Raw genomic sequence first — 25,234 nt, forward strand, 5'->3', positions numbered from 1 at the left:
AAGTCCCCATTGCCACTTGTGTGACCTGCCGTCCCCAGGCCATGCCAGAGCTAACAATGAATTGATTCATGCCAGTGAATCGTCTCCAAAGTGGAGCGTGTGCTCTTCTGTTGGAGTGGCGGTACCCTAACCTGATAGCTGGGAGCAAGGGGGAGCCTGCGTCTGCCCCTCTGCCAGCCAACATTCCTTCTGCGGGTGCTGCATGCCTGAGCTCAGACTGTGCATGTAAGGGGTCCCTCCCGCCCCCCAGGAAAGAAGGGGAGTGTCATCTTTCAAACCCCCACCCCCGGCCCGGCCTCCCCAGCTCCTGCTTGGGTGGGGGGAAGGAAAGCGGGTGAAACCCTAAGGTGCCTGGGATGTGCCAGGGCGCGGCACAGAGGCAAGACGTGTCCTTGGGGAGAGGCGCTCCGCGAGCCCCTGGGAACGCGCCAGGACACTGACTCACCCGGGACCTTGCCATCCCGCCCGGCGCGGCTGCCACCTGTATCCCTCCCAAGGCAAGCGCCCGCGCTCTGCTGCCATTGGACACAGCTGCCTACCGAAGCCTGCTAGGCACAAAAGGCGTTGCTAAGTGGATGCTTATTTTGTTTCCCTCCCCCCCCCCCCCCCCCCCCCCCCCCCCCGCTGATGAGAGCCTTAGTTCACTTGCAACGTGTCAATTGCACCGGTTCTCTCTCTGCTCTTCCTCTCCCCTTTCCTTTCTTTTTTCCCTTCCGGGGATGGTGACTTGGTAGCTTTTTAGTGCCATCCAGAAAACTCTTCCCAGGCAAGCAATGGCTTAGAGGAGAGGGAAGGAGGCAGGAGAAGAAGAAGGAGGAGAAGATGAGTTTCCACAAGGAGGATGGTGTGGGGAGCCTGTGTCACAAGGCGCTGCAGATCATCTCAGAGCTGTGCCTGGGGGGCCAGGTGGAGCGGGAGAAATGTTCAGGCATCTTCTTCCCCTTGGAGACCACCAAGCAAGATATAGGCAGCACAGGTACAGTGGACTCTCTGCTGAGCTCTCCTCTCCTGCTCGTCTCTAGTCTTCTGCTGGTTCCCCCCACTTCTTTCCACCACCTTCTTTTTTCCCCTTATCCCCCTCACTCTGCTCCTTGCCTCCACTTCGCTTCCTTAGCGCAAAGAGGGGGTAACGCGTGTGGGACGGTAATCTACTAATAGGAGCGGCAACAGGTTGTGTGGGCGTTTGGAAAGTTGAACTTTTTCTTTGCTTTGCCTATGGAGTGGGGGTGGGGGGGAGAGAGAGAGAGAATCCACATTCAAATAGCAATAAACCATAAGCAGTTTTTCTTCGAGTGCTCAGGACCGCACTCAGCACAAGCACAGCAAACGCTGGTGCCCAAGAGCCTCATTTGCTATGTATGGTGATGATTATAGAGCAGAGCCCCGGGGAGGTTCCGATGCTTTGCGGAGGGGCTGCTGCTGTAGCTATGCTGCGGGGCGTGAGGACAATAACTACAAAGGAAAGGAAAATACTTAGGGAGGGGGTCAGGACCTTGGATCGGGGAACAGGGAGTGGAGGAAAGAGAGAGAGACTCACCCCCCAAAGTGAAAGCCCAACAGTTGGTTCAATTTGTGCAATAGGAAATATTCCGCCTTGTATCCCGTCTCCTTCCCCCTCTTTCTAGTGCTCGTCCTCCCTTTCTATTCCCCCACCCCCAACACACACACTTGAATTTACATTGTTCTGCAACGAAATTTTTCTTTCTTAAGACTGGAGAACTATTTTCTCCTGTTGCACTGATGTAGGGAGGGGGAACAGGCTGCTGGTTCAGTGTTATAAACAATGGTTACTAATGTATGTTCCGGGGAAAGGAAGTGTTATTGTACATATATGATTTACCCCACGTCTCCCCTTCTCTGTTCTCCCCAGTGGCCCTTGTTTTTCCTTGCGATATTTCGAGCACAGGGTTTCAATCAGGCAGCCACCAAGTCAATAGGTTGTGTGAATCGGAAGAGCTTCAAACGAAGGCTTGCTCTGCATAACATTGCCCAAGATTTGGCCTGGGGGGGTAGGGGGATGGACAAGAACCCTATTCCCAGAGCAGAAACACGGTGTCTAGATGGTTTTTAATGTGTACACCCGATTTCTATTGAAGTTTTAACTATGAAAAAGGCATATCGTGTTAGAGTTATGGGAGAAAAATATCCTGGGGGACCCCAAACCAATCCATCGATATATCTTTGTGTGCACTTTCGGCTCTTTCTGGATGACCCGCTGTTGCAGCGATCTTTTAATGACGATGCAAAGTGTTGCTGCCATAAAGCCTGGCAACACCAAGGCGTTTTATGAATGAACGGAACAGTTATTTTAATAAGATAGTCTCCATTTGTCCCATAGGATGAGTCACCGTTTCAGGGAGAGCTTGTTGTTAAGGATGTGTATTTTACCTTAGCCGGGTTTGCTGAGCATGTACAAATGGAAACCTGTAGATTCAGTGAAGTGCTTTGGGGTCAGATCTGTTCTAGGACCCATCAGGGAAGACTTGAAGAAAATAAGGGGCTGATTTAAATCCTCGGAAGCAAGATAATCTATCAAAGGTGAAATTTTCTCGCTTTGCCTCGTTAACGCACCTCAAGTGGTACCATGTTTGATCACTTACTGTTTGTACCCAGGCACATCCAGGTTAGGGAATGAGTTTCGTATTCATTTCTGGATTGTCTCGGGGTTTCTGGCTCCCTTCAGCTCTTTCACCTTACTTTGTCATAGTACACGATTCCGTTGTCTTTTCTAGGGTAATGTTTTTAAAGGAAGCCTTTAAAAAATTAGCTCATGTTTGGTGCTTTATTCTTGTGCGCTCGCAGGCGAGACCTGAACAACAGAGAAAAATAATACACAGGTAGTTTAAAAATCTTTGTGAAAATCGATAGCAGTAGTATAAATGTCCCACCTGTGTTTGTTTTTTCTTTTAATGCCCTAAGTCTTTAGTGCATATTCAGCAGTAGGGTGGAGTTTTATAGCACTCAACAATCCCACCTCAGAACAGAGCAACTCCTCAGTTAGAAAGAGGAATGAGGATCTAATTTATTTCCAACTCCTATTGACAAAAACAAAACAACCCATAACAACAACCACCCTTCCAGTTCTTTCTCATAGGCTAAGGCACCGTGTGCCAAGTTTTATTCTAAGGTGCATTTACACAGCTTGAATATAGGGATCCATAATGAAATCTCCCTGACCAAGTTAACGCTAGCTGGCGCCTCTGGATCATTTTATGTGGTTATTTACCCGAGGCAAGAACAAAGGAAATGATTCTGCTGCTACTGGAGTTGTGGCAAAAGTCCCAAAGTTTTCAGTAGGAACAGAATCCAGCAGGAAGTTTATCTGCATCGATTGGGGGGTGGTTGTGTGTATTTCAACGTGTCTGTGTGCGGGAGGAATACATACAATATATTACACGCTGTAAATGGGTGGACAGATTAATAGATTGGGTATGCAGAAGTGTTGCTGGTGGATGTGACTGATTATTTTTCATTTGGTTGAACTACACAGTATTCCTACTAGCATTTTTAAGTAAATATAGTATATTTTAGCATATTTGTTATAATCAAGCATATGTTAATTATCTTGATCCAGATTGAATCATATCAAATGGAGATGTAGTTGGTGTTGAGCTTCAAAATCTTCCAGTAGGGTTGCTTTACTTATAGTAAAAGAGCACCTTGTGCACTGTATATTCATTTTTGAGGGTCATTATTAATTTTATTATAACAAACATAAATGTAATATAAAGGAATAAGGTATGAAAGTTACAAAGGAGCTCTCCAAGGTACTGATAAGGCAAATTATGTTTATACATTTAAATTCAGCACCTGTTTTGATATTAGATTGCATACCTTAATTTTTAGCATTTCTTCAAAACCAACAATCGTATCAGTATTTTAAATTTGTAATGCTTAACCAACTTGCAACTGCCAAAAGGCCTGGGATTTTAAATTTTATATTCTGCAGCAATAACAATTTGTCATGAAGTAAAAGTGGCTGAGGTAAGAATATAAAATTGCTTGTTCATAAGATTCCTAGAAACATATCTTACATAAAAATAATGCTAGAGAATGTATTTTCTAAATTATAAGGATATTAGATTATATGTCATCCGTCTGATGAATGCCTGCTAAAATTTTAACATCTCTTCAGCAAATACATTGTCTTGAGTGTATCTACATCATTGTAATAAGCTATAGAATCTTAGGGCATCTTCACATGAAAAATCATAAAGAGTGTTTTAAAATAAAGGCATTATTTTCTGTAGTATGACATTTTCTTCACTTCTCATAAATATGTGGATGTGTGTTTTAAAACTCACTAAAATTTTTAAACTGTTCCTTACATTAAATGAGACCACTAATGCACTGATAAAAGATGTGATCCAGCATTTCTTCTTCAGACAAAACTTCCACTAAACTCACTGGGTGCTGGACTGCAAACCCCTAACTCTCAGTGGTGAACAGTTACTCCATGAGTAGTGCTATTAAGGTCATCGGGATTACTTGTGTGAGAGGCTGCTCATTACTGTAAGCGGTTCACAATCTGCCCATGACCACAGAAGAGTTTCATTTGAAGAAAGGCAGCAGGATCAGGCCAAAAGTCAGAGAGTCATATCTAAGTTCTGCCACTCTTGTCATATAGTACCATATTCAGAGAGTAGTACTTATAAATAGTCCCACTGACATCAGTGGGACTACTTGCCAAATAGGGTACTACTCAGCATGAGTAAGGGTGGCAGAATCTAGTCCAAAATTATTAGAGTGTTATATAGGATGCTTAAGAGATCATATTAGTTGGCTCATATTGGTAAAATCACATCAATGAACCACCCCAAATATGGAGTAGTAGGCAGTTTACTCCAAAGAGAGATGAATGAAAAAGTGATTTCCTCCTCCTACACATTTTTTTTATCTCTCCATTGAAGAATGGGAAGCTTTTTCTGCAGCCATGTATACTTCTACATGAGTATCAGTGATCATTAAGATTACTATCAATTGTATTATAACTTAATTTGTGTTTGAAAGTGACCATGTCTCTACAGACAGAGTGGTTGTATTTCTTAGCAGTGCAAGACATCATTTGGTAATACAGGACATTGCTTGCACTATCTGAGCTTTTGCCTTTATTTTGTTTAATACAGCGAGTGCCATTTATGAATGACCATACAAACTAAAACCTATATTAAATGTCCGTATTCTGTATTCTGTTATACTTGAAAATCAATGGTCAGTGGTGGTCTCTCTTCAATTATTGCATTTGACCATGCAATTTTATTGAGATCATATTTTCTCTCAAAGCTAGAACGTGAATGCAAATTTCAATTCATGACTGATTCTTGAAGGAGCATTTGCATTTATTTGCAAACACTTCTTCCTCTTCAAACCATTGCCATCAGATGATGCTCATCAACTGCATTTACAGTCAGATTAAATTAGAAACAATTGCACTAATTAAACCCCTGTTAGCAAACATAATTTAGTATTTACTGACACCAGGAAAGTAATGCAAACACACATTTGTTCTTAAAATAATAATGTTAACATATTTAAATATCTAAATACTTGAACACAGAATATTTAAACAGCAGTATGTAGATCCGTGCACATGAGTATTATGTGCTGAAGGACTGAGCCCAGGGACCCTCCACCATTTCCAGGGTCCCAGGGCTCAGGGGTCCAGCCCAAACCCGAATCTGAGTCAGCTGACCCAGGCCACCCATGGGTTTTTTTTTTTATCCCTGTGTAGACATATCCTAGAGGACTCACAAACTATTTAATAGGACATTACCCAATTCCTATAAACTACACTGTATAAAGACACACTGTTAAGTAGAGTCTGAAACAGTGAAAAAGGAAAGTCTTGTGGGTGCTTGGGTTGACGAGCAATCTGAAAATACCAGTGATCAAATGGATATGTAACTTGTCTGCTGCTCAGGATGAAATATATTTGATGACTGGATTGTTATGAATCACACATTCATATATATCAGTGTGTCACCAAAAATATGTGCAACCATCAGGTCCATTAGCAGTGAGCAATAACATAAAAGTACTTATTGAGCAAATTCAGATGCCAACAGAGTGGGTTAACAGTATGGCCACTGGAATAAAAAACAAGCAAATTTGAACAGAGTCAAAAGATTTGAGTAAGCCCATCAAATGTGAGTATTAGTGTATGAGAACTGCCAAGGAGGTCTTGTCTAGATTTCTAAATATAAGAGTGTTTTCAGTTTTGGATGTGAGCAAAGTATTTTGACAGGTCTAGTTTACTAGAGAAACTGCAAAACACCTTCAGCTTCCTGAGATATACTAAAGTATAATGTTTCCAATCTGTGGGAGTCTGGATGGAGTGGAAATAATTGTTGATGATTTGCTAATTTGGGGGAGAAATAGTTAACACAATGATCACAATACAATTATGTAATGTCTCACAGTTTTCCAAAGGAAAAAAATCTTAAATTAAACAGCAAACATGCTAGATTTAGTCTAAATGAGGTTAGTTGTATAGGACTCATGCTCACTTACAATGGAGTTTGATTGTATCCAGGCAGTTGTACAAATGGAAAATCCTACTAAGGTGATCTAATTTGTCATAATTAAATGCTACACTCAGAGTGATGCCTGTGGATAGTACTGAATGGCACTTGGCTGATTAGCAAAAGAGAAATTTGGGGCACTTAAATAAAAGTTCTAGAAACACTGTAATTGAGATTAACAAAGACCCATGGGTCTCAGTGCAAACTCACATGAGTTGAGCACTGTCCTTCTATAAGATAGCCACGCAGTGAGGTATGTTTCCAAAGCACTGAAATATAACCAAACTGCTTTCAGATTGAAAAGGAAATGCAGGCAGTATGTTTGGTAATGGATGATTTTATGAGCTGAAATCAACTGAAGTCAATATGGACCATAAATTGTTGGATGGTCTGTTACAGAAATTATTGTGCAAAGCATAACCTAGAATCCAGAAAATGATCATGAAATTTCTAGAGTACTTTTTTAATGTGAAATACTGGCTGATAATGAGCTTTTCGTAGTGGATGTATTTTCAAGGGCACCTATAAACAGTGAAAGCCAGAAGCTAGAGGAAGAAGAATTTGAAGTAAATACTACTCAGGGACTCTGCATTTCCAAAAATAAATGTGACAAATTCAAATGAGAAATACAAAATGGCCCAATGATACAACAGCTTGAAGGAGTCATTTTAATTGGAAAACCAACAGAAAAATGACAGGTACTTTCGTCATAAACTCTTATTAGCTCGTGGAGATGAAATCATGGCAAATGATTGGATGCTGTACAAAAAATACTCTAGGTGAAATCCTGGCCCTATCCTGAAGTCAATAGGAGATTTGTGATTGACTTCAATCTGGACATGTTTTCACCATAGTTTTAATACAGCACAACATGAGGACAGGAATATTAAATGCAATTCACAGCACTTATAAGATATTGTGAAGAATAAGAACAAAAATTGAGAAGTCCTGTTCTAGATACCATTGAAGATAAATGGCTGAATGCAGCTGGGTGGAGAGGGCTATTAGGGAGCTGGTTACAGGTCCCTGATTTCCTGACCCATCTTCAAACCCAGAGCAGGTTAGAGCAGCCATCTCAGAATACGGACACCCATGACTTGCCATAACAGAAATAATGTACATCCATCTGCATCCAAAAATTAAATTAGGCTCTTAATTTGTCCCTATCTTTAAGTCTTAGTTAGGGACAAATAGCACACTATTGACATATAGGGAATGCAATCCATTCCTGTTGACAGATTCAGCCTTAAGTACTAAACTTCCTTGATGGGCATGCAAAGAGACTCCTGTCTGAAGAAATGTCTCTTGATATTTTCTCTTATCAAATCAAACTTTCTGTGAAAAAGACATTATAGGTGACATTTCAAGTCTGATACATAGGACTTGGAAAGCTCAGGTTTAATACTATTCCACAGTTGGGCTTGAATGAATTCTGGCTTAATCTGACAGCAGGGTAATTTTAAAATTAATACTAATGATTGAGTGACCATCAGAACTGAGGAAGTGAGCTAGTACTATCTGTACTTTTTGTTATCTTCTATGATATTTAGATTTATAGCAATAATTTCAGTATTTGGGGAATGAATTTGCTGCTCAACTTCCTAGGAAATGCAAAACTGCATTGTTATTAATTACAAGATTTTATGGTACCATTACAGCATGTGAAACCATTGTGTATATTTCAAATACTCCTAAAATTACCTCTCATATATTTTTTTTCTTTCTGTTGAGGGTTTAGAAGTCTGATTTGATTCTTTTGGGTTAACATGATTGGATATATTTCCTGTAAAGTTATTAGAATTAGAAAAAATCTGAAATAGATGAGAAAAACATTTAAAATATTTACAATTTAAAGCTGTTAAAACTAAAGAGGCTAGTACTAAGTTGTGAGTGGGAGCCTTGATTTAAAAAGTGTTTTCCTTCACAGAAAAGTTGAAGTATTAGAAAAGCCACTGCTTCTGGCTAAGACCAATAACTCACGTGTTGGATTTTATCAAGAGCTTCAAAGGAAAGGATTTGTACAATTGTATGACTGCTTTTTATTTGTGATTCCATCCACCTATTCAAATAACTAAACTTTCTCTTGTTCCTAATAAGGGAGCTCAAAAAAGTAGTACTGGGGAATTGTCATTGAATGTCGGTATTTCTAAAGGGATTCTTCTGGGTTTAGGTTTGACAATATTCACCATTTTTATCAATGATTTGGAAATAAATATAACGGCTGTTAAAATTGGAGGATGGCACAGACTAGTGGAATGGTAAATAGTGATGAGGACAGGACAGTCAGACAGAGCCACCTGGTTCTCCTGGTAATCTGGACATGTTCAAACAAAATGTGTTTTAGTACAGCCAAATGCAAGATCATACATCAAGGAGGAAAGAATACAGGCCATACCTACAGTAGCCTAGAATTATAGTAATGTAATACTGGAAGGGACCTCGATAGGACATCTGGTCCAATCTCTTGCACTGAAGCAGGACTAACTATTATCTAGACCAGTGGTTCTCAAACTTTTTGTACTGGCGACTTCCTTCTCACCGCAAGTCTTTGAGTGTGCCCCCCACTGCTTAGAAATTAAAACACATTTTTATATTAACCCTATTTTAAATGCTACATTTATAATTCTACTGTTTAAAATAAATTTACATTTTCACATTGCTTTTAAATTAAGACCAAAACACATTTTATCAAATTAATGTTATAAACAGAATTTTTTTTATATAATTACTGTTTAAGACAGGAGGGGTGTTGCAAAGAAACTTTGTCAATATCACTCTTTGCAGCAAACTTGTTAGCTAGCTGGGAAGCTGTGAAAAGTGATATTAACAAACATGCAAATATCACTTTTCACAGCAGACTTAGCGCCCCATGCCTCCCTTACTACTGTGTAACATTTGACCTTTGCAGTGGGAGAAGAGGTTATGCGGGGGAGGCTAATGCAAATTTTGGGGTAAGTTCATCACAGTCTGGGATGGGGAACCATCTCCCACCCCTCTCTACATAAAACTCAATCTGTTTAATTTATCAAAAAGATTGAGAAACGACTTGATTACAGTGTATAACTACTTTCATGGATAGAAAATGATGGACCTCTTTACTCTAGTGGAGAAAGGCATAACAAGAACCTATGGCTGGAAGCTGAAGCCAGACAAATTCAAATTAGTTACTGAAACTGAATGGCCTGTGAAATACCAGAGATCAGACTAGACAGAAGATCTAATGGTCCCTTCTGGCCCTACAATGAATGATTCTCATTGAAATTTCAGAGGGATAGCCAGGTTAGTCTGTTCAGCAAAAACAACGAGGCATCCCTGTAGCACATTAGAGACTAACAAATTTATTTGGCCATAAGCTTTCATGGGCTAAAACCCACTTCACTGGGTGCATGGAGTAAAAAATAACAGTAGGCAGGTATATATATTACAGCACAGGAAAAGATGGAAGTTACCTTACCAAGTTAAGGGGTCAGTGCTAACGAGGCCAATTCAAACAGGGTGGATGTAGCCTATCCCCAACAGTTGACAAGAAGGTGTGAGTATCAACAGAGGGAAAATTGCTTTTTGTAGTGACCTAGCCACTCCCAGTCTTTATTCAGGCCTAATTTGATGGTGTCCAGTTTGTAAATTAATTCCAGTTCTACAGTTTTTCACTGAAATCTGTTTTTGAATTTTCTTTGTTGAAGAATGGCCACTTTTAAGTCTGTTATTGAGTGTCTAGGGAGATTGAAGTGCTCTACTGGTTTTTGAATGTTACAATTCTTGATGTCTGATTTGTGTCCATTTATTCTTTTGCATTCACCTGCAGGTCTACCAATGTGATATATGCCATCATATGCCAGAAATGCCCCTCTACCATGTACATTGGCCAAACCGTACAGTCTCCTCGCAAAAGAATGTTCTGCTTTTATATTTTTAAGAACACTTTTTATCTTGATTTGGCTTAGTATAAACCCCAAGGTTTTTCTGAGCCTTTCCAATTTGCTCAAAGCTCTAAACCTTTCTTTTTTTTCTTTTATTACTGTTTGTTATCCCTTTTCATGGTGTATGGACAATGAGCTCAATATTTATTGTTGAAAGATATGTATCTGGAAATCATAATGATAATCTTTAAAAAAACAAACTTCTCAAATTTCAACTGTACTTCTAATCCCCCTAAGGAAAGAATGAGCTACGTACCATTTCATAGAACCACTGTGTAGTTCAAAGATTTTTTTCTTTCCGTGATTTTTTAGCAAACTTGTATTTAAAGTGCTCAATGTGCTTCTCAGCTGGTTCATTTTAGCTGCATGGAGCCTGAAGCTTTGGATGCAAAGTATTAGCTGTAGATCTGTCAACCCTTGTTGTAACAAGCAGTAGCAGCAATTGCTTAAGGGACAAGAATTCTCCACAAGATTTAATTGAGGCGATTGAATAATTTTAAAACATATGAAAGGCGCTTTTCAAAAGAAAAGGAGTTTGAGAATTTTTAAGTCTATATTTTTTAATATAACATGGTACTGAAAAAAATCTAACTGAAGTGTGTCTCATATAACAACACTCCTAATCAGGACTCCTACTGGCACTACAAAAGGTCAGCCTTCCCCTGAAATCTGAATCTGTTCACAAAGTTGAGAGAGATGAAATCTGTTTTATTTGCTTTGGTAATGTCATTGGACATGTTCACCCATGGTGACAGGCCAAATCAAATGCAAGATAGCAGGGGTAGCTAAAGTGCAGCACATGGTCTACAATTTGCTTTGTGGAGAGTCTCATTTTCAGTACAGAGGGATAGCCCATGGAGACTCCACGTACCACCATACTAAATGCCATCTTGATCTGAGCAGCTTTTGGATGTTAGCCTGTGCTGGTCATATCTCTATATTTGTTAAAAAAAAGAGAACAGCTGAATCCTGTTTCCTAACGTGACTAAAGTTTGGAAGATGCTGAACAACTGTATATATCTGCCAGGGTTCATATGATGATCTATATTAATGTGTACTCATAGAAGATAACTTCTATGATTTAATTTTTTGAGTCAGATACATTTTTGGTTTTACTCCACTGAAGTTCTTGCCAGGGCCTAACCCAAGGGCCTAACCCAAAGCCCACTAAAATCAATGGAAAGACAGGCTATGCTTCCTCTCAATGATTAGTACTTGACTCCTCATGTACACCTATTCATTTTAGGGTGAGTAAGACTGGCTGAAACTGGCCATTGGTTGAGCAACAAAGCAATAACTAATAGAATTTTAGTTAAATTGTTATTAGTGGATAAAACTTGAAAAATGTATATTTTTTAGATATCTGCAAGAGTGAAAATGTTCATCTATCATATCCTGAAAGCTCTATACAAGAGAAATATCTAAAACTTTCTGCTTCCTTAGTTATGTCATGTTTCTTTTTCTCTGTATTTGACTGTCTTGATGATCTTTGTTTTTGATTGTTTGCAGACATCTCAGTCAGTCTGCTAGCAGTAGTCGTCAGCTTCTGTGGGCTTGCCTTGCTGGTAGTCTCGCTATTTGTCTTTTGGAAGTTGTGTTGGCCATGCTGGAGAAGCAAACCTCTTATTTCTAATACCAGTAATATCCCTCAAAGCACCTGTAGTGCTCCTGCTGAGGTTTTCGAAACCAACGAGAAAAAAGAAATTAAAGAAAATGGGAAACCTTCCGTGAAGGTACTTGAGGCTGCAATGAAAATTAGCCACACTTCACCTGATATTCCCGCCGCAGTCCAGAATGCATTGAAAGAACATCTAATTAAACATGCACGCATGCAGAGACAGATCACTGAGCCTGCATCCTCATCAAGGTAAGGAAAACTCAATTTTATGGCAATTTATAGAGTAAAGATAAGAGCCATAGCATTTTGTTGTGAATTAAGGCCTCAAAATTGGAGCATTCTCAGACCAGTGCTTACAAGTTTTCGGTAAAATAGTCATATTAAGCCAAAGCATCAACATTTTTGCAGTTTTCAGTAAACAGCCATAATGAACACTCTCTCAAAAATGAATATTTAAATTAAATTATTTCATTTTTTATAAATGCAAAGATCAAGTCTATGTCTGTCGCTATTGTACTTAAATATGTATTTGTACTTGTGACACATTTCCATACAAACTTTTATTAAGGAAGGATCTTTTACGGCAATTTGCCAGAGCCAGGCAAGCATATAGGACATCTTCAGCTTTCAGGTACAATCGGTATGCATATTTTTACAGCTCCTTCAACTGAAAATTTGACTCAGAAAATATATTACAAACATGTGATTGATGCACATTTCTTTAAGATGTGGATTGACATTTTAAAAGGATTAAAAATTCCACACTCAACAAAATATACCTCTTTGTGGAATATTCCTAATACATTACACCTATAACACAGGGATTTTTTTTAATAAATCTGAACCAGCTTCGAAAACCCTGGTACAATTTAGAGAATACCAACTGTTTGTCCATCTCAAGTACTGGATTATGTCAATATGCGGTGAACTAAAGATATACTGTGACACGTAGCAGTACCTATAGTATCAAAGAATTTTTTGTGACTTAAGTATTTAATGCACAGGAGACATTTAAACAGTGAAATACAACCTCACTACATCTGAAATAATTTAGCAATGTTTTTTAGACACAGGGAGAATGAAAACTGGGAAGAGATATGCTGTGAATCATGACATAAATGAAACTAATAAATGCTAAATATAAAGTATTTCATTTTTGCTCAATAAATAATTTGTACTATGTACACTTGAAACTGAAGCAAAAACACATGAACAGTTCAGGCAAATGTTGAAGATGACATCTTGAGACAGAATCTGTCCCCCACAGTGGCCTCTTTATGCCCAGTATATATGTACATAAAAAACCTTATATTGACCTCCTGTGCATAGGGATTTGCTGGGAGAGTATTGTGAATGGGACGGTGAGTGGCTGGAGTGCTTTGTTCTACTACTGTTCCAGGCTGTGAAGCAGCGATGTAAGGCTGTCATAAATCAAAACATTCCTTGGGGAAGGTCTCACTCACACCAGGAACTGCACAATCCTCTTAAACATCCTTGAATTAGGAAGGTGCACAGATGGCTTAAAGCCGTCTTTTTCTCCCACTTTGTCTGGGCTCCAAGTCCAGTGCTCTACTTCCTAAGTGGCGGAGCACAGAATCTGATTTGTTACATGAAACATTTTTAAAATGCTGGAGAGACATCCATGAAATCATAACTGTCATTCTGGCCAGAGAGCGACCAAAGTTGGTATCATTTAACATGACGAGAATATTACATAGAATAGTTTGATATTAAGTGGAAGGTTCTTGTCCATGCCATCACTTCTCATGCCCCAAAATCTCCATCAGGTAGTGTAAACCTCCAAGAAACATCAGTCAATGAATAGATAGAAGAAATATCTAGCTGCAAAACAAACCCAAGTACTATGTGTGGTATCATATAGGAAAGGAAACAGCTCCCAGGATCCTGATCCAAAGCCCATTCAAGTCCATGGAAGTATTCCTGTAGATTTCTGATGGGTATTGGATCAGACCCTAAAACCATAAAAAGTCTTGGAGTTGGGGACAATCTTAAGGAGTATAAGCAGTGATTTCTCCTCTTCTCACTGGTATCAGCTGGTAGTGTTTCCAGGGGGTCTTTCTCTCTTGCTCATTCCAGATTATCAAGGGAAAAACTTCACTCAGATCAGCCTTTCATCTCTCCTGGCTTTGGAGCTGCCATTTGACAGTAGGATCTTTGGAGACATAGCCCTTTTAGGGTTCCCCTCAAAGCTGAGTGTCTATCATACAAAATACTTTCTTGTGTTTTTTTAGAATCAGATCCCCCATAAAAGTTTCACAGTAGCCTCCCACATGGTCCATTCTGTATTTACAAATACCTTTTCCCCATACCTACACTGGTCTCATATTGCTGTTTGCCTACTGCTCCTTGAACCTCTCACATTCAGTAGTGTAATTATCATGATCCAAAACTTTATATGTCAGGAGAGCAAACACAAAGGTCAATTCTCTGGATTGCTCAGTCCCTTTTGTGTCACTCTGAGAATCTGGCTACAGCTTCCTTATTGGAATATCTGTAGTGGTAGGAAAGTCCCTAGCAGGCACAGAAGTGGTGTAGCTGGCTTCTACACCACTCTCAGCAGAAGCACTATTCAGCAAGGGCATGTCACAACAGAAAATGACCAGAATGTATTGCACTCAGACCATCTGCCAACTGAGCATAGCCAATCAGTAAAGTTTGCCAGGTGGCTAAAGTTAGAGTAGCTCCTAGGCTTCTCTAACCTGTACTGGAGCATAGAATTAGGGAGTGTAACCAACCCTTAATATCCTCTATTACTTATGCTGAACTTAGATTTAGAGCAGAGGATCTGGACTGGAGTCTATCATGCAAGTGAGATACATTTTTGGTCTTCTCGCATTAGTTAATTATTAATAAAAACAAACTGCCTGATATTAACTAATTATAACTATAATCATATAATAAATTATTCAAAACCTAACAATGTGTCTGATCAAAATTTCTGGATAGTATTTTTAACACAGAGACGTGTTCAGGAAAATGATGTTTCTCAGCTTAACTGGAACATTTTATATCATTGTCATAGTTTATAATACTATGAAGAAGGTTGGCATATTAAAAAAAGTCACTCTTCAGTGTCTTGATCCCAATTAAGCAGTAAACTATAACAGGATGAACATTTCTGCGCCACTGTTGCACCTCTTGGGTATATTTTGGCTTTGTACTTTCATCCACTTGAGAACTACACTCACTAGCAGCCCAGGAACAATTTACATTTTCAGAAAGCAAAAAACAACTTTTTAAAAATCATTTTGAGCTATTTATTGTAACATAGCCATCCATTCTGGGGTTCTTAGTGCGACGTAAGTTACAAACACCCTTACCTACATTTGTTTTCTAACAAATTTCATCTAACTTCATCTTTTAAAAAAGTTCTTGAATTGTTTGGTCTCTTTCTTCCCCAGGATGCCAGAAGTCCTTTCAGAAGCAGTTTGTGGCCCTCTGACCTTTTGCAACTTTAGTTTAACTACTGAAAAATCTAAACTGGGCTTATTAAACAGCCCTTGATTTAATTTGCTATAACAGCAGGTGAGAATTGAACTGTCCAGAAGTACAATCCATAGCATCTCTAAAAGAGAAGTTGGTCTCATGGTGGAAAATATTAAGTTCCTCTTTCCTCCTTTGTGACACTCCCAAATCAATCCCACTTCAGCCCAGCTTCTTTCTTTCCTCTGCTTTTCTTCCTCCATCTCATCTGCTGAGATTAACTAAATAGGAGTTAAATTTAAAGTAGCTTTTGCAGTAGAGATTATTTACTTTTTAAGAAATTAATCAAACTAGAGAAAGGAAAGGGGCAGCTGAAATCTGCAGGAGGCAGCTACTGCCTCGTGGAGTGAATGTAAGACTATGAGGAGACTCAGATTCCATTTTTAACTCTGCCACTAACTCACTGTGTGACACTGAGAAAGTCACTGAGCCAAATCTGCAAAGGTAGCTTCTAACTTTGGATCCTTCCATTTTTGGGTGCCCAAGTTGACATGCGTACAAACAGATTTTCAGAGATGTTGAGCTCAGAATTCCCACTATAGTCAACACAGAGATAGCAAAAATAGAAGAGTTCCAGAGGCAGAAACAAAAATCTTTAGGAGCATGGAGAGACTTTGCTATGAGGAGATATTGAAAAGACTGGACAGTTCAGTTTAGAGAGGAGAGGAATGAGGGGAAATAATAGAAGTACACAAAATAATTCATGGTAAATTCAGTGCATTTATTTACTCTTGCTTATAATACAAGACCAAGGGAATTTTCAACAAAACTGAAAGGTGACAAATTAAAAGCTGATCAAATGGGAAAAAAATGCAGGGCAAAATTGACCTATGGAACTAATTACCACAGTAGAATTCAGACTACGAGTCTAGGATTGAAAAAAGGACTAGACATTTATTTAGATAATTAGAACATCTTAGTTATATTAGATATGATTAAAAATAAGAGAAAGAAACCCTTATGCTTAATGGCGGGAGCAACCACTAACAGACTAACTTACTGCCTTACAAGTTCATTGCATGTCCCCATATCCTTGTATCATACAGAAGGAGAAATAAGAGTATCCAAACTGTCTGCTCTATACTATTCATTATTTTATAATTAGTTTATAACATGAATGTGCTTTCTCTGTGCAAGTTAATAATCCTATATTGGGTTAAGTAAACTCTAAGGCCAAAGGCCAAATTATTACTCTTTATTATTTGTATGACAGTAATGCCTAGAGGTCCCAAATGAAAATGAAGCCCCATTATACAAAGAGGCCCTGAAAAGCTTACAATCTAACTGGACAAGATAGATAAAGTTTGAGAGAAAAGAAGTATTATCAAAACCCACCCCAACTCCCATTTTACAGATGAGGAACTGAGTCACCATGATCTTAAAGCAGGGACGGGCAAACATTTTGGCCTGAGGGCCGCATCGGGTTTCCAAAATTGTATGGAAGGCCGATTAGTGGAGGCTGTGCCTCCCCAAACAGCCAGGCGTGGCCTGGCCCCCACCCCCTATCTGATCCCCCCCTCTGCTTCTCCTCCCTGATGACCCTCCCGGGGCTTCTGTCTCACCCAACCCCCCCAATCCCTGACCCCTGACAGCCCCTGAAACCCCCATCCCTGACTGTCCCTCGCTGCCCCATCCAACCTGTCTCATTCCTGACTGTTCCCCCCAGGATCCTTGCCCTATCCAATCACCCCTTCTCCCTGACCACCCCCAGAACCCTTTTCCCTGACTGCCCTCCGCCACCCCATCCAACCCCCTTTTTCCTTCCTGACTGCCCCCTGGGAACTCCTGCCCCCATTCAAACCCCTGTTCCTCACCCTCTGACTGCCCCGACCCCTATCCAGACCCCTGCCCTCTGACTACCTCTCCGAAGTCCCCTGCCCTCTATCCAACACCCCCCGCCCCCGGCTCCTTGCCCTCTTACCACACTGCCTGGAGCACCGGTGGCTGGCAGCACAACAGCTGCACCATGCAGAGCAACAGGACAGGCAGCCGTGACGCCCAACTGGAGCCAGCCAAACCACCACAGAGCACAAAGCACTGGGTCAGGCTGCGGATCTGCAGCTGCGCTGTCCGGCAAGAGCTCGCAGCCCCGCTGCCCAGAGCATTGCACCGGTGGTGGAGCGAGCTGGGCTGCAAGGGAGGGGGAATGGTAGGGAAGGGACCCAGGGTGAGCTTCCCAGGGCAGAAGCTCGGGGGCTGGGCAGGAGGGGGTCCCGCGGGCCGGATGTGGCCTGCGGGTCATAGTTTGCCCACCTCTGTCTTAAAGCAAAGTACTTAAGTACATCCTTAGGTCCATCCATACTCAGCTAAGTACTTAAGCATGTGCTTGTGTTCCATTCCAGGGATTAATTTAAGCATGTTTACAGTTAAGCATGTACTTATATGTTTGGCTAGACAGCCGACTAAGTGATTTGCCCAAGGTCACACAGGAAGTCTGTGAAAGAGCTAATAATTGAACACATATATCCTGACTTCCAGTCCAGTGCCTTAATCATAGTGTCATCTGTCTGTTCTTATTTCTTTGGGTGTGATTCTTACTGAGTTAACAGAAAGCACTCTCATGTTACTCACTGTTATATAATTACTATTGTTATTATTACTGGAAAATGTCTAGGGAGTAAATATTTATGACACAAAGTTTTTCTCATCTGATTTGAGGATATCATGCTTGTTTGGGGGATGTGAAGGCCTTTAAGCACTTTCAAGTTTACTGATGAAAAATCTTATATAAGAGCTAGGTATTATTATTTATGATGGTGCTTTTAGGTGCAGTAGTGAATCAGAGTGCATGGACCTGCACTCTCTTGTCATTGAAAGCCCTAGTAGAGGTGTAAGTCTGTAACTACATGGCATCTCCACGATGTGATTGGCTGAGATCCTTGACCTTCAGTATAACAGTCATTAATCTCTTTGTTATTGCAGAAAAAAGGAACATAACTATGTTGCCATGACAACAGTGAAGCACCTTAATAATTAAAAGAGTAATTAGCTGTCTTGTTGAAAAGTTGTGACTCAGAACATTCACTAGGTACTGTGTAATTAGGGCATTGGCTTAGTAGAGTAAAAGGGCTACTGAGCTTTGGTTCCCACAGAGAGCAATCTTACAGCTGTACAGTTTTATCAAGTGACACTTAAAACAGTGACTAGTTTCATTGGAGGATATTATGGTGTGTGTGTATGTAAATGTTTTTAATTTTGAAAGGACTCTTGCAATGTAGAAATTACATTTGTTTGAAAAACGTTACCTATTATTTTTACAAATGCTACCTCAGATTATTATAAATGCAAGAGATCAAAGAACCTTTTTTGTATGTTTCCATTTTGCTTACTTTGTTCCTCTAACAGCAGTTTGTATCACAGTTTCTACTGCATAGTTAGATTCTCCTATTTATGTAGATTTTTTCATACAACATGGAGGAGAAAAACATTTTCTTTAAAATCCCTCCAAATTTGCAGACAGAGTCAAGGACATTTGTGGCACCTTAACTTATATTTAACTTATTTTTTTAATTTGATTAGAGTTCAGTTTGAGAGTTTCTTTCTGATGCAGAAATGTGTGTGATCAGAAGTGTGTTTTATGCATATAACTTTCAGGTTTGAAACACATAGATTTCTTATAACCAGTTCAAATCCAAATTATGACTGTGTTGAGAGGACTGTTCCCTGCACTCAACACCACTAAGGCATCCAGAATGGAAAATGTTCTTGTTCATTATTTAATGGCTGCAGATTGCCCCCTTGGTGCAGCACTCAAAAGATCCACAGCAGTTTTGTTCATTGTGCACCTCTCCCATGCAGCATAAATAAGAATATTTTCCATGAAATTACTCACAATCATTTTCAAATGGAGAATTTGTTTTCCTGGTTTAAAGAAATAAACATACAGCTATGACTCCTCTTGGTTTCAGCATGTGGGGGAACTGAGCAGTAATGCACATTTATATCTGGCATTAATAAGTAATAGATTATGCAAAAATGAGAAAATTCTGACTATTAAATTGGTTTTTAATGGCAGCTAAGTATAAGTGTAGTCATAGGAGCAATCTGAGTTTGTCACACAGCACAGCTTACAAGGGCGGTAATATGCCAGGGAAATTTTAAAGTGGCAGAAAAATGGAAGGGACATTTAGGTTACACAAAGTCTTCACCAGATTAAATATAGTAAGTATATTATCCTACGTTTTATACTACTGTAAAACACATGATAGGCCAGATCCTACTCTTTTTGAAGACAATGGCAAAATTCCCACTGTTATTGTAGACAGCATAAGGCCTTAAGTATCATGAATGTACTATACTGCAATCCAAATGAGGAGGAATTAAAAATAATTTCTTTTGGTATCATTAAGTGAATTCATCTTCTGACACACTGTAGAGTGAATAGGAAAGCAGGAAAAAATGGAACATAAAAATATCTAATAAAGCTTTAAACTATAGAAGAGCTAGAATTCAATGTTAAATGTTAAAACACCAGTCGGAACCCAGCTATAATCTCAAACCTGACAAGATGTAAGCATGTGTATAAATCTTTAGGATTAGGGCCTCTACTGGTTAAATGCTATACTTTTACCTGCAGGCCTAGTACCTTATGGTCTTTTCAGATCTCACAAGTTGAGAAGTGTTGAGCCTGTTAAATACTTAGATGGAAAACCTCCAAGGAATGCCCAAGAGTTACAGGAAGTGTTGATGATGAGTGGTAGGCGGTACTTTTTCCTGTGTAACAACACTGTACTAATACCCTAGCATGGTGCTAGGGATCAGTGTTAGAGTTCCTATTTTATGAGACATAAAACTGAAGTCCTGACCCATTCTTATTTTTTTAAAAAATCACATGGCACTGACCATAAAAATGAAGGTATAAATTTACAGTGATGTTTTAGCCTTACTGAAGTTTGGGGAGTCCTATAACTTCTATGGCAGTTTCAGGTACACATTTTTCAAAACAAGGTATATGTTGTATTGCTAGGAAATTGGGTTTCTTTTGGGATAAGAAATTCCATTTTCATGTAAAATTATGTTCTATGGTGTTAATGTTAATTCTTAGTTCAAGACTGGATTTGCACAGCAATTTCTTTGTTTTTAAACCTAAGCTTTTATTTGTTTAGAATTTTTGTTCATATTTTTATTTGGTAAAACCCATACATTTTCATGGAGATAATCCCAGCTAATTTTTTGTGTGTGCAGGCATAATTCTTTCAGGAGGCACTTGCCAAGGCAGATGCAAGTGTCCAGTGTTGATTTTAACATGGGGACAGATCCAATTTTACAACGGGGTGAGACAACAACCAGCATTGGGCGAATAAAGCCAGAACTCTATAAACAGAAGTCTGTTGATTCGGAAGACAAGCAAGAAGATGTGAAAATCTGTGGGAAACTTAACTTTACTCTCCGGTATGATTATGAAAATGAACTCCTTATTGTTACCATTGTCAAAGCCTTAGATCTACCTGCTAAAGACTTCACAGGAACCTCAGATCCGTACGTTAAGATTTACCTTCTCCCAGACAGGAAAAAGAAGTTTCAGACACGGGTTCACAGAAAGACTTTAAATCCTATCTTTGATGAAACCTTTCAGTTTCCTGTAGCCTATGATCAGCTCAGCAACAGGAAATTGCATTTCAGTGTATATGATTTTGACAGATTTTCTAGACATGACATGATTGGGGAAGTTATTCTTGATAACTTTTTTGAAGTCTCTGATCTCTCCAGGGAAGCCACTGTGTGGAAAGACATCCACTGTGCCACCACAGTAAGTAATGTGTCCCAAAAGTGTTCAAATTGATGATATTTTCATTTCTCCTTTGTACTTTATGGAAAGCATATACTGTCTATCTGCACAGGTTGAAAAAAAGAATAGCCAGTGTTTTCCTTTGAGCATGGAAAATAAGATAATTGGGAAGCCATGAAATGTAATTAAAAAAACTCTTCTGGGAACATAGCGTTACCCTCATGACACGCTATACAAATGAAAATTAGATTGATTAATTAAATCAAATACCCCTAAGTGTCACTGTTTAACGGGAACAGTTAATATTTTCCTGTCAGCAAAACATATGCACAGTTCCACATTGTCCTTCAAAATGTCATGTACTAATATGCCATGAAAGCACCTTAGTATTATTAACCGCTTTTCACATATTGCAATGTAAATGAAAAAAGAGATGGAGGTTAGATGATCCAGTGTCTAAAATGATTTTCTAACAGCTGCCCCATGCACAGGGTATCCTACATGAAATATCTACATAGTCTTTGTTGCTAATGTCTACTATAGACACTCAATGTTGATGGAGAACAGAAGGACATATGGGGGGGCATCTGGAAACAGAGAGAATTGGTTTGCTATTTCAAGTGAGAATTGTAGCCTATAAAATTCACCTGTGAACAGAAGCAAATAGGTGACATGCTGCAACTACTAACAAACACTGTCTCCCAACTTAATCTTTACCAATCAGAAGGCCAAACTCATATCTTCCACTTGGAATCAGATAGATGGTTTCAGAAAACAAATCAGTTTTCTCTAAAATACTACACTGTTCACAAGGAAACTTCCTGTTGTCTTCTTGTACTGGGGTTATCTACGTCGCTCTGATTCATATGCCTTCCTTATCCATGCTTTTTCAGTAGGCGGTGGGCTGTTGCCAGCACTGCACCCAAGATTTACTGGGTTTAGGAGAGGAAACACAAGCAGGGCTTCTCCCTCACAGGTGGGAGCTCTACGTCATCCTCTTTATTTTCCCCCTTTTTCCCAGAGGATTCACCCTCTTACCTTGTCTCTGTCCCACATTTATTATTTTCCTCATTCCCCCTTCACATTGGTGGCCTTGGCTCCCTGCTTCCATTTGCTATTTCCTCCCTTTTCTCTGCCCTCTGTTTGTGCCCTTTTCTCACACACACCCGTGTCTCTCTGCCCTTTTTTTTCACCTCCCTTCATCTTTTCACATCTCCCACCATTTGTGTCCCCTGTGCCCCTGTTTTTCCCCATTCCCAGTCTGCCTTCCATTTTGCGCCTTTTCCAGGATCTCAGAATAGCCAGGGGCTGTTCAGGGCTTCATTTCAGGCTCTTTTCATGCTACCTGGCACCTCATTGGCAGTCACGTGCCGCTGCCTCTCTTCTACAGCTGCTGCTGCTAATGACATCGCCACCTCAGCCTCCTGTTGCTGTTGCACTTAGTGAGACCTTGTGTTGCTCCACAGAGCAGTGCATTAGCACTGACCCACTGCTAGAGGTACCAATGAGCATCAGCATCTAGTGCACAGGACTGGAACAACTGTCTCAGCTACCTACACTGTCTTCTCTGGCTAGGGTGACCAGACAGCAAATGTGAAAAATCAGGACAGGGGGTGGGGGAGTAATAGGAGCTTATATAAGAAAAAGACCCCAAAATTGGGACTGTCCCTATAAAATCGGGACATCTGGTCACCCTATCTCTGGCATCAGCCCTGGTTGCTACACTGTGTAGACTTTAAAGGTTCATAGGTAACATTAAAATATTTCTGGGCTGAATATGAAATTGGCAGGGGGGAGTCATCATTTTCGTAGTCCTCTTGGGCAGTCTGTTTCAAGATGACGATAATGGTTTGCACTTGTACAGCACCTTTCCTCCAAGGATCTTGAAGGGTTTCCTAAACATTCACTAATGAATTGTACAAATTTAGGATGGTTTGTTCTGTTGGCTCTATCTTCTGTACAATTACCAGTGGAGTTAAAAAGTAAATAAAATTAAAAATCACTCATATGCATTTTAATTATTTCCTCCTGAACAAAGTGATCACCTTGACTTAAAGTCTAAGCAAGAGCTGGGATATGAAGGTGAACTCATGCAATTTTCATAGAGAAGTGGATTGGCTGAATCACAGACCACAGGCAGGCCTCCTCTTTAATGTGGGCAGACAATTCCTCTTTTCTTTCACCCCTGACAAACCCCTCTTTCCACCCTTAGGGCAGGCATCTCAGAAGTGGTGGCGCTGGGTACTGTTGGATTCAAGTGGAGGGTAGTACTTTGGAGGTTCTAGCTTCTGGGTGTAGCTGAGTGGTGCAGATATGGGTAGGATACAGGGATCTACTTTCTTTCCAATCATAGGTCCAGTACCAATGCGTTTGAAGAGTTAACAGACTGCCAAAATATTTCTTTGGCCTGGCAAGTACATGAGACAACGGATCTTAAACATGGAAAGGATGATTCAGAATGCTAGCCTTAAACCTGGGTTCAATTCCCTGCTCTTCTGCAAGCTTCTTGGATGATGTTGCGCTTAGTCTGTCTCTGTCTCAGTTTCTCATTCTGCAAAATTGAAATGATAGTACAGGCCAGGAATGTTCTGAGGATAAATGCTTTAAAGATTATGAGGCAATCAGATGCTATGGTAATGGGTGCCATTTGAGTACTTAAGGGAGTATCTATCCTGCAGTTGAACCCCTGTGGCTGGCCCGTGTCAGCTGACTTGGGCTCTTGCAGCTTGGGCTATTTGGGTTTAAAACTGCAGTGTAGATGTTTGGGCTTTGCTGGAGCCTGAGCTCCGAGACTCTGCCAGGTGCGGGAGGAAGGAGGAGAATAAAAGAGTCTCAGGGCCTGAGCTCCAGTCCAAGCCCAAATGTCTACATTGCAATTTAACAGCCCTGCAGCCCCAGCTTGAGTCAGTTGACACGGACCAGCCACAAATGTTTAATTGCAATGTAGACATACACCTACAGATAAGGCCCTGACAAATCCACAGGCCATGTTGGTCAATTTCACAGTCAGAGAATTTTAAAAATTGTAAATTTCATGATTGAAATTTCATGTTGTTGCAATTTTAGAGGTCCTGACCCAAAAAGGAGTTGTGCGGGGCATTGCAATATTATTGTAAGGGGGTTGCGTGTACTGCTACCCCTACTTCTGCGCTGGTGCTGGTGGCAGCCCTGACTTCAGAGCTGGGCGGCTGGAGAGCTGGGCCTGCTGGCCAGGAGCCCAGCTCTGAAGGCAGAGCTGCTGCCAGCAGCAGCATAGAAGTAAGGACGGCATAGTATGTACTGGCACCCTTACTTCTGCGCTGCTGCCTACCAGGGTCGGCTCCAGGCACCAGCATTCCAAGCTGGTGCTTGGGGTGGCAATCTGCAAGGGGCAGCAGTACCTGTTGTTTTGCCCCCAAGCAGCGCACCATATTGCCATCGTGGGTGGTGGGGGCAGTCCCTGTGCCCTTAGGGTGGCAGGCACATTTCTGTGGCGGAGGCAATTCGGCAGCAGCTTCTATGTTTAGCTGTCCGGGGCGGCATCAGCTAAACATAGAAGATGCCGCAGAATTGCCGCCAGCCACGGAAATGCGCCTGCCGCCCTAAGGGCACAGCGACTGCCCCCGCCGCCCGCGGCGGGAATTCGGCATGCTGCTTGGGGCAGTGAAAACTGTAGAGATGGTCCTACTGCCTGTAGAGCTGGGCCTTCAGTCACCAGCCACCACTCTCTGGCTGCCCAACTCTGAAGGCAGCGCAGAAGTAAGGGTGGTAATACCAGGACCCCCCTAAAATAATCTCATGAGCCCTTTTGGGTCAGGACCCCCAATTTGAGAAATACTGGTCTTGCCCATGAAAACTGTATGTTAAAAGCACACAAAAGACCACATTTCTCAGTCTCTGATGCATTTTTCATGGCCATGAATTTGGTAGGGCCCTACTTATAGATGACAAAAAAGTATGAGTG

General features: G+C 40.5%; 1 protein-coding gene across 1 annotated transcript in view; it reads left to right on the top strand.

Annotated features, from left to right (window-relative positions):
* The first annotated feature begins 645 nt into the window (after positions 1-645).
* Positions 646-25,234, top strand: part of SYT10 (synaptotagmin 10) — a 48,685-nt gene continuing 24,096 nt past the window's right edge. The window contains exons 1-3 of the mRNA XM_032796146.2: positions 646-976; positions 11,951-12,308; positions 20,748-21,312. Coding sequence (XP_032652037.1) covers positions 823-976; positions 11,951-12,308; positions 20,748-21,312 — 1,077 coding nt within the window. The 5' untranslated portion in view covers positions 646-822. The remainder of the gene's footprint in view (positions 977-11,950; positions 12,309-20,747; positions 21,313-25,234) is intronic.

This window comes from Chelonoidis abingdonii, chromosome 1 (assembly GCF_003597395.2).
Source record: "Chelonoidis abingdonii isolate Lonesome George chromosome 1, CheloAbing_2.0, whole genome shotgun sequence".
In the NCBI taxonomy this organism is placed as follows: Eukaryota; Metazoa; Chordata; order Testudines; family Testudinidae; genus Chelonoidis; species Chelonoidis abingdonii.